We start from the raw sequence: 9,878 nt of genomic DNA on the forward strand, positions 1-9,878 counted from the left end.
GAATGAGCCAATGTTGAAGATATAACTTATCGAAATTTCTTACATAACATTGTGATAGGTTTTCATTTAAAATAGGAGGTTGTATATCTTAAAAAGGGGACTCTCTCAGGTGGGATGGTATCAAAAGGGCCAAAGCATTTTATTCTAGGTGCTTCCTTTGAAATAAAGTGTTTATGTTTTCCTTAAAGAACACTGCTTTTTTTTTTTAATAGAGTTATATATCTCTGTGTGTGTGTGTGTGACAAAATGTCAGATATAAGATACATATTATTTTTATCTGACGTAAAGTATATACTATTTTTAGAACTGAACCTTGTTGAAAACATCTGTATAAAACTAGAATCGTTAAAGCAATCTCCCCGAGACCAACTGTGTCTCATTGTTTTATCACCTGACAACTGTTACATATCTTTTCTTTCCCCTCAGAATCTCAAATATTTTTGTGGGGAAATAACCAGCAATAAGAATAATTTATTTTGGGGATAATCCCTGCAACTTGTCTTCTGGACAAAACAAAAACAAAAAATCTTTAAATGAAATATTGACTTCCTATTAATTATTTTCTATAACATCTGAAATGTTTCCATAAAGAATGGGTAGTAGGTTGGTAGAACTGATAAAAGAAGGGACTAAACACCTTGTGGTATTTCATTTCTCCCTGTATATTTTGAGTATTAATCTCATCAGGACTCATTTAAAGAAATACTAGCCAAGTATTAGAGTTGATAGATTTATTGAACTGTTTTCTCTTCCACATGTAGCCTTGTGCCTCACTTAGAAACCAGTATTTCGTTAAAGACATACTACCCTGTTAATTATTGTATTAATTGCAAGTGCAATTTAATAATTATTGTTTTTAAAAAATCAATTACTCTCAGAGATGGTTCAATATTCAGCTGATGTTTTATAGATTTTTTATTTTTATTTTGTTGCTAATATTTATGTCTTGAATAAATTATAATTTAATATTCATCTGTTATATCTCTGAAAAGGTCTCACAAATTTATACTAAATCTCTCTGCCAAAGATTGTGATCAAAACACAAATAAACAACTTATTAAATTGTCTTTTAAAACTCTATCTTAACCATTAGCTTCTGTTTGGCAGTTATCAACTAATTAGTATTATTACATTAGTTAATTGATATATTTCACCAGCTTCAATCAATTTGGTTTGTTATGCTATCAGAAATTTAATGAAACTTCTCTATGTATCTCAATTAGTGCTGTAGAATAATATGAATTTGTTATCCTTTGCATTTAGTTGCTTGACTCTGTTGGATGGTGAATTAAGGAAGGGCCATTTAACATCAGTTTTTGTTAATTATTAACCAGACACCATTATCAGTATTCCTTTTGCTTACACATCAAATAAAATATTTATTTTCTAAACTGTTTTCATACGTCTACTTTAGTCTCTGTGTGTGTGTTTAGTTCCATCTCAGTTACTTTATAATTTATCTTTATAGTGTTATAATCTCTCTTTTGCTGATAACCTATACTTAATTAATTTCAAATCAATCAAGATTTTTTTTTCCTCTTAGTTCAGTGGACATTTTTGGTATCTTTTGCAAGAATATTATTCTGATGAAGAAGATAAAACATAAAAAAATATGAAATCTTGAAACAGTTTTTTTTTTGTTATATTTCCTTTCTCAATTTTGATGATAGTTTCACACATACGTGTGTGTGTACATACATATGTATATATATTTTGTTTTTGTATTTGGTTTGCCAGATTCTGTATGTGAATTTGTGTGTTGAAGCATATTTTATTGTGTCTGGGGAGAGTCATTCTCTTTTAGTGCCTTATTATTTAACAAACCAGTTTGATTTCCACTCATTTATTTATTTTTTCTAAAATTTTCATTGCATCGTTGACTCTCAATTAACTAAATTAATAATACTAATTAGTTGATTCTGGCAAACAGACTAGAATCAATGACTATTGAAGAGGTTGCAAGACGCAATGAAAATTTTAGAAAAAATGAGTCGAAATCAAACCAGTGAGTGCATTAAGTAATAAGATGCTAAAAAGGAATGACTCTCCCCAGACACAAAATATATGTATGTACAAACCACCTTGGTAATGCTTGTCCATGCGGTGGAGTTCCACCCCATCAGCCTTCTTTCCCCACCTACATTTTATCTCCAACACCAACTGGTGCCATGTAAAAGCTCTTGGCATTAGGATGGGCATCCAGCTGTGGAACCATGCCAAAGCAAACAATGGTGCCTGGGACAGTCTCTGGCCCTGCAAGCTCCATGTCAAACCGTCCAACCCATGCCAGCATGGAACACTGATGTTATGATGGTGATGAGGATGATATAATACAACTCCCAGCTTGTTTTGAAAGAAATTTGGCTGATTCCTTGAGCAATTGATTTGATTTAGTTTCAGCTCATGAGCTGTGGCCATGCTAGTTTCTTTGTTCTCTCAAAAAAAATGACATCCTTGTTTATACAGAAAAAAAATAATTAATTTAAAAACAAAAAGTCTTTATGTAAAACACAGCATAATTCAAAATGCCTGAAATGTGTACTTCATAGATAAATCTACAGTTTATTTATTTGACCATCTTAGCTGTGAAAACTGTAGATGATAGGTAAACCTCATAGTATTCTCTTAACTTTTTGGTTACCTTATTTCTGTTGAAATACAATTTCTTTACATTTGACAGATATTTATCCTCATCTTGTTTGTTAACACGTTTTGGCTGAAATACCCTCCAGCCTTTATCAGGTGTCTTGGGGAAATTTCGAACCTAACGTATTTTTTTATGTTATTATTATTCAGGTCACTGCTTGGAATCGAACTTGGAATCTTGGGGTTAGTAGCCCATGTTCTTAACCACTACGCCATATTTATTTAATTAGGTTAATCTTGAAAATAATGAGGAATTTAATAAAATAACTTTGACATTATTATGCTGGTGCTTTGAACATCTGAAATTTTGACGGAAGGTTTAAATCATTCCAGCTTTTTTGTTACCATGTTTCTTTCTGGTGAAATCCACTTCCTTTGTTTCAATTAATTTTGAAAATAATGAATTTAGTAAAATAATTTTGTCATTTTTAAGCTGGTGTTTCAACATAAGCTAGTATAAACCAGCTTCACAACCACATGGTTCTGGGTTCAGTCCCATTGCATGGCACTTTGGGAAAAAGTCCTAGAGTTGATTTGTTCAACTAAAACCCTTCAAGGCAGTGCTCCAGCATGGCTTGCAGTCAAAAAGACTGAAACAAGTAAAAGAATAAAGTTTTGATAGAAGATTATAAATTAGATCACTTTGGAACTGAAAGTTTGTATCATGGAACCAGGGTCAGTCTTAGGTGGGTTGGGATCAAAATAATTAAGGTAAAAAAAAATATTAATATTTTTTAAAATTTATTTCATGATTCAGAAGTGAGTAAATATTTACAAAGTCAACTGGATTTGAAGTTTGATCTTTTGAATTTGCTATTTGGAATGTGATTGATTGGGATCACTAGTCTGTCATCATCGTCATCATTTAATGTCTGCTTTCCATGCTGGCATTGGTTGGATGATTTGACTTGCCAGTCCTCACTCAAACCGTCCAACTCATGCCAGCATGGAAAGCAGACGTTAAATGATGACGATGACGAGAGACCACTAATCCATAAATTTATGAAAGAAAAAGTTGTCTCAAAAATAAAGGACACCAAAAGGCCCCTGCTTTTGTCTCATCCCAGGTCAGCCTTTATTCGACAGAATTACGATCCAAGGAGTTGAACCCGTGTCCATCTCATCTCTATTTCATGTTGCAGCCAGAATATCAATATATGTGTGTGCGTCTCTTTTAGATAATAAAGCCTAGTTTAAGGAAGAATTGGCTGTTATTTCTAGAACATCAACTTTGTGAAGGCTCCTTTGTTGGTGATTGTAGTAAAGAGAGTACATAAGGCATTGGGTATATCTTAATAGATGCAGGCATGGCTATGTGGTTAAGGAGTTTGCTTCCCAACCATGTGGTCTCGGGTTCAGTTCCTCTGAATGATCATTTTGGCACTTGTCCTCTGCTATAGCCCTTAGTTAGCCAAAGCTTTCATAATGGATTTGGTAGACTGAAACTGAAAGCAGCCCATTTTGTATGTATGCATGTGTGTGTATGTTTCCTCATCTTAATATGGCATGGTTGTCGTAAATGAGTTTCACTGTCATACAAGCAGGGTTGTTCATTTCCAATTTTCCATGAAAATGTCCATCCGTGGGGAAATATCAACTGGCTTGGAAACAGGTGATGGGTGGCAATAGGAAGCACATCCAGCCCTAAAAATCTGCCTTGATTTCTGATCCATACAAGCATAGAAAAATGAATGTAAAATGATGATGACAGTGCAATGCTAACATTTTGTTAGTCAATTGTTGTGGAAGGATTCTGACCACCCCTCAAGTGACTAAAAGGTGGACTGACTCATTGTTATAAAACAAAAAACTCTGAGCGATTAGCAGTTCAGTGTGAGCCTTTCATACAGAGCATTGAGTCTCGTGTAATAGTAATGTGTTTTGTATATACAATCTTTCCTTTTGCTTCATTATATTCTGTATCCAATACAAGGATACAAACCCAACAAATACCAGAACAAAAAATACTTCTCGGTTCCTTAAAATACAATTTCCTGGGCAGATTCCATGTCTACTTTAGGTTTTGAACCTTTGGCTGCAAGACTTAAATCTCTTGCCCACAGATATTCACAAATTGTAGTCAACACTAATTCAATAGAAGGCACTGATCCCCTTTCCTGAGTGGTGTCTGTTAAATTCTGAATCTTCAAAACTGGGATTTCCCAATTTTGTTCAAAATTCTCAATATCTCTTTGAGTGATTTCGCTCTCATCGAATTTATCAAATCTGGAAGGTGTCAAGGAATACATAAAATGTCAAGTTTTTAATATCACCAACAGTTAATGATGTATGAATGAAGCTTATTCTAGCTGTCATCAGCTGAGATAATCTCTCTTACTCTCTCTGCACAAGAATGTCAGTTTGTCACAATATAATGGAAAACCTCTTAGCCCCTTGTGGAGTATAGGGCCGATTTCCATGGCGTATGTGTTCTCTGCTAGCTGGATGGAACACCAGTCCATCGCAGCTTTTTTTTTTTTTACTCAAGAAAGAGTGAGAGAAAGCTGGGGCGAAAGAGTACAACAGGGGTTGCCACCACCCCCTGCCGGAGCCTCGTGGAGCTTTTAGGTGTTTTTGCTCAATAAACACACATAACGCCCAGTCTCGGAATCGAAACTGCGATCCTCCGACCGCGAGTCCGCTGCCCTAACCACTGGGCCATTGCGCCTCCACTGTCACAATATAAACTCGTAATATAATTGTCAATTACACAAGCCTCTATTCCTTAACCCTTTTAATATTAAGATTTCTGTCAAATCTAAAGCTGATTTATTTACATTGTTTTTAATTAATCATGTATCATTTCGTAGCTTTGAGTTTTCAATGATGTGATTGTATATATTTTTAGAATGACATTGTAGGGTAGGTGTGAGAAGCTGGATCTTGCTGGCTTGAACATAAAACAGGTAGAATAATATTTGGATTAGATATGGCCAGTTTAAATCAATATGCTGTTGATGTAACCCACTTCCCCTCCCCTCAAAAACTGGTGGCCCTGTGCCATAATTTGAAGCCAATATTATTAAAGGCTGTGAACTGGCAGGTCAAACTTAATAAATAGCGGCTTCCTCATTGGCTCAAGCTATGTGCTACACTTTACCATGGTACCTATTTATCAGTAAAAGGAGTGAACATTTGACAAGTGTTTTTACTGAAGAGCCAGTCACTTGCCTCTCTATTCATGTCACTCACTAATGATACTAATTCATTGAAAAGGATATTTGGTTCCAACAGCAATGCGGCAGATGTCATCACCAAGTTCTGTGAATCGACAGATCATCTGAGAGAGGTCATCAAAACTACTTTTGTCAACGAGTGAGAAGAGGAACATCACACAGTCGATGCCATCCTTGCAGGCCTGTAACAGATTAGCCACAAAAAGTGAAGCACTAAAATTATCTATAATAATAATAATAATGATAGTAATGAAATTCTGTTTGTCATAGCATGTGTTTGAGTGTTATGCCTTAACTTTGAAATGAATATCAAAAACATCTTTCAAATCTTTTAACATTATAGGTGCAGCAGTGGCTGTGTGGTAAGTCACTTGCTTAACAGCCACATAGGTGCAGGAATAAGAAGCTTGCTTACCAATCACATGGTTCCAGGTTCAGTCCCACTGCGTGGCACCTTCGGCAAGTATCTTCTACTAAAGCCTCAGGTTGACCAAAGCCTTTTGAGAAGATTTGGTAAACGGAAACTGAAAGAAGCCCATCATTTACATATGCATTTATATGTGTGTCTGTGTTTGTCACCCCACCATCACTTGACAACCGATGCTGGTGTGTTTACTAAGTCCTAGGATTGATTTGTTCAACTAAAGGTGGTGCTCCAGCATGGCCACAGTCAAATGACTGAAACAAGTAAAAGAATAACAAACCTAGTTTGGGTGTTCTGCTTTAAACAACTTTACAGAACAAAACTGAAGACACAATTGAAACATTTATTAAAGGTTGTAAGGTGACGAGCGTGCCAGTTCCCATCAAACTGTCCAGCTCGGAAAACAGATGTATGATGATGATATTTAAACACAAACAGAAGACGGCAACATAGCAGCCATTAAGGAGTGCAATAAAATACCTTGTGGGGCTAATAAAAATAAACTACCTTCACCCAACCAACCACAATCCTGGTTCCTCAGTCTCCATTCACTTCTACTCACTTCATACCTTGACACCTCATCACCCCTATTTTTATTTTTTCCCAGCTCCAGCCCCAGTCACTCTCGCCCTCTCTTAAAATGTGAGTAGTCATGTGACCGTAACCCCTCAGTACCAAGAAATCTGATATGTTCTGGGCCCCTTCTTTCTCATTTTAACCCCTCGTTTCCAGTAGAAAGCCTCCTCCCTCTCTACTGTAGCCCCACTCAGCTGAAGGCGATCTCAGTGTTGCAAGCTGCATGGTTACCTCATTAGTGTTGGTGACACATAAAAAGCCCCCACTGCACACTATAAAATGGTTGGTTTTAGGAAGGGCATGCCAAAGGAGACATTGGAAGCTGATGTAGTCCTTGGACCTGATGAATCCTTTCAAACTGTCTAACCCCTACCAGCATGGATCACAGACATTAAATGATGATGAAGACTGGAAAAATTGTTGGTGTGTCGGACAAGCTGCCTTGCAGTGTTTGTTTTATCTCTTTTTACGCCCCACAGCCCTTCCCACCCCTCTGACTAAGCAGTAAAAGAAATAGACTAAAAAATTTTTAAAGTAGAACTGACCGGAAGGATGTGGTCAAACTTCTTTGCTGCCATTTCTCCACTTTCCCAGAAATTTAGATTAAATAACACAACTTTGTTTAATTGGCGTATACGGGCGGGCCAGTAATTCCGGAACACTTCAATGCCTGTTTAATAATAATAATAATAATAATGATAATGCTGATAAAGATGATGATGATGACAACATAAGGAACTTTAACAGAGACAGACATTTTCAGTCTTAGCTACATTGTATCTGAACTCTTTAGATTACGATTGGAATGTAATCAGTAAAATGTAATGCTTATTAAAATAATAATAACAATAATAAACAAGTGTAAATAAATTCTTTATGGCATCACAAATGAATGTAATGATTTTTACCTGTTGTTTCGTAGTGGTTCTCTGGAATAGGATGTCCTGTAAGATTAGCTGCAGTAGCCGTTTTTCCAACTCCAGTTTTACCAACCAACAATATTTTATATTCAACTTCCTTGACAGAAACTGTCTTTGGCAGATTTGGCTGTTCCAGTAAACCTTTGTAAGAGACAATAGACAAAAACATATTCCACAGAGAATAATCCAATATTTTGGGGATTAATCATTTCATGACCATATTTCTGATGAGATACATTTATTAATCATCATCATCATCATTTATCGTTTGTGTTCCATACTGGCATGGGTTGGATGGTTTAACAGGATCCAATGGATCTAAGGACTACATTGTACTCTAGTGTCAGTTTTGGTAAGGATTCTATGGCTAGATGCCCTTCCTAATGTCAACCACTTTACAGCGTGGACTGGGTAGGTTTTTTTTTCCATCCCACTGGCACTGCTGAGGTCACCATACAGCTCACAAGGTTTCAAAACCCAAGAAGCGGGGGAGACAGTAGCTTTATACTAAGACAGTGGTTTTCAGCTGGGGTCCACACAAACAAAATAATAAATTGGGGATCCATTGTAGCATTTTAAGGGTCCTTGAAAGGTTTTAATCTAAGTGTATCTTTTGCAAGAAACCAGTTTTTTTTATCTCATTTTATATAGTTCAGCCTACACGAGTGAGTAAATAACAAAATAGGAATCTTGAAAGAAATATCTTTAGAATTAGTTTTTAAACATTGAATGGTTATAGGGGTCCACCAGAATAAAATTGTAATCAGAGGAGTCCATAGGTAAAAGATGGTTGAGAGCCAGTGTGCTAAGAAATGAGTGAAGTGGGTGGAGCAGAGCAGGTTCTTGTAGAGGAGCTAAATGGCTTCTCGCATTTGGCACAGAGAGAGAGAGAGAGAATGAATCCTCTCTTTACAGCTAATTCTGATTCATTCTCATTGTATATGTGTTTTAATTAATTCTGAAAGGATATTAAAAGCTGTTACAACCAAAATTCTTCAATTAAAAATCTGATATAATCCGCAAAAAACCAACACACCGGATCCCCTAAAAGATATCAAACCAAAGCCCCTAAGAGCCTGTGTATGAAACCCCCAAAAGGTGATGCACCCATCCCCTAAAAGGCTACTTACCAAAGACCTTCCGAGACCCATCAGCATGTTGTAGTGAGAATAATATTTCCAAACCAATCTTTGATTGGTACCATTTGAAATCAAGTAAAGACCCAGTCTTCAACATCTTCATTTATTAACAGAACTGTAATAGAAAAAGATGATTGGTTATTAATGAGAATAAAATAATTAAAATACATTTTCTAATTACAATGGAGGATGCTCGTTAGGAGAGATAGGAAAGAAACTGGGGTTGGATCATCGCTGAAAAGGTTAGAAATGACACAGAGGTTCAAATCTTCTTAGATGCTAGATTTAGTCCATTGTCCAGTTTAACACCATCGCCTGGTCTTTGAGCGTCTTTAGAGGAATCCATTCAGGTCAGCCTGGGAGTACAGAACAACAACAACCAAGCTACATATTTTATCAACTTTTGAGGGGTGAAAGATAAAAATTAATTTGGGAGAAATTTAAACTCTGAACATGGACATGTATCATCATCCTCATTTTATGTCCATGTTGACAAAGACTAAGATGATTCAACAGGATCCAATTGATCAGAAGACCATGTCTCACTCACATCTCAGCTTTGACTATTTCTACAGCTGAATGCCTTTCCTAACACTAGCCACTGTACAATATAATGGATGAATTTTCTTCATGGCATCAACACTACAGAGGTTACCTAGCCCCCAGCAACACTAGAGTCCTCACACCTCTGCATTGTCTCTACTTGATACACCAACCGTTTATGGCATATTGGCAGCTATTTTTGTGAACATCAGCACTAATGAAGCCACATATATATCATGCAGATTAAAACGTGTCAGTAAGATGTGTGAGGGAAAGTATAAACTGATTAAATCTAAGTTTTTATGTGAATGATAATTGATCTAAGAGGGTGGAGTGGCATGAAAGGAAAAACAGCTCATCAGAATTTCTATGCAAAGGTTAACATAACATATTCACTTAATCAAAACTTCAGTTACATGATGGCCAAGGAAGTTTTTTTTTTTTTTTTTTTTTT

General features: G+C 36.0%; 2 protein-coding genes across 7 annotated transcripts in view; one reads left to right on the forward strand and one right to left on the reverse strand.

The window, feature by feature from the left end:
- LOC106879708 (dnaJ homolog subfamily C member 11) overlaps positions 1-8,996 on the forward strand; it is a 66,856-nt gene extending 57,860 nt beyond the window's left edge. The window contains exon 17 of one of the 2 annotated variants that reach the window (XM_014929380.2): positions 6,166-8,996. In XM_014929380.2, coding sequence (XP_014784866.1) covers positions 6,166-6,188 — 23 coding nt within the window. In that variant the 3' untranslated portion in view covers positions 6,189-8,996. Of the gene's footprint in view, positions 1-2,796; positions 3,295-6,165 lie in introns of those variants that run through there. The other variant, XM_052977006.1, reaches the window with a different exon arrangement.
- LOC106879709 (ciliogenesis and planar polarity effector 2) overlaps positions 3,371-9,878 on the reverse strand; it is a 10,631-nt gene continuing 4,123 nt past the window's right edge. For all 5 annotated transcript variants that reach the window (XM_052977008.1, XM_052977007.1, XM_052977010.1 and 2 more), the window contains exons 2-6: positions 8,873-8,996; positions 7,731-7,883; positions 7,368-7,492; positions 5,866-6,004; positions 3,371-4,870 (exon numbers count right to left, since the gene is read on the reverse strand). In XM_052977008.1, coding sequence (XP_052832968.1) covers positions 4,626-4,870; positions 5,866-6,004; positions 7,368-7,492; positions 7,731-7,883; positions 8,873-8,984 — 774 coding nt within the window. In that variant the 5' untranslated portion in view covers positions 8,985-8,996 and the 3' untranslated portion in view covers positions 3,371-4,625. The remainder of the gene's footprint in view (positions 4,871-5,865; positions 6,005-7,367; positions 7,493-7,730; positions 7,884-8,872; positions 8,997-9,878) is intronic.

Source organism: Octopus bimaculoides, chromosome 26, assembly GCF_001194135.2.
Source record: "Octopus bimaculoides isolate UCB-OBI-ISO-001 chromosome 26, ASM119413v2, whole genome shotgun sequence".
Classification (NCBI taxonomy): Eukaryota; Metazoa; Mollusca; class Cephalopoda; order Octopoda; family Octopodidae; genus Octopus; species Octopus bimaculoides.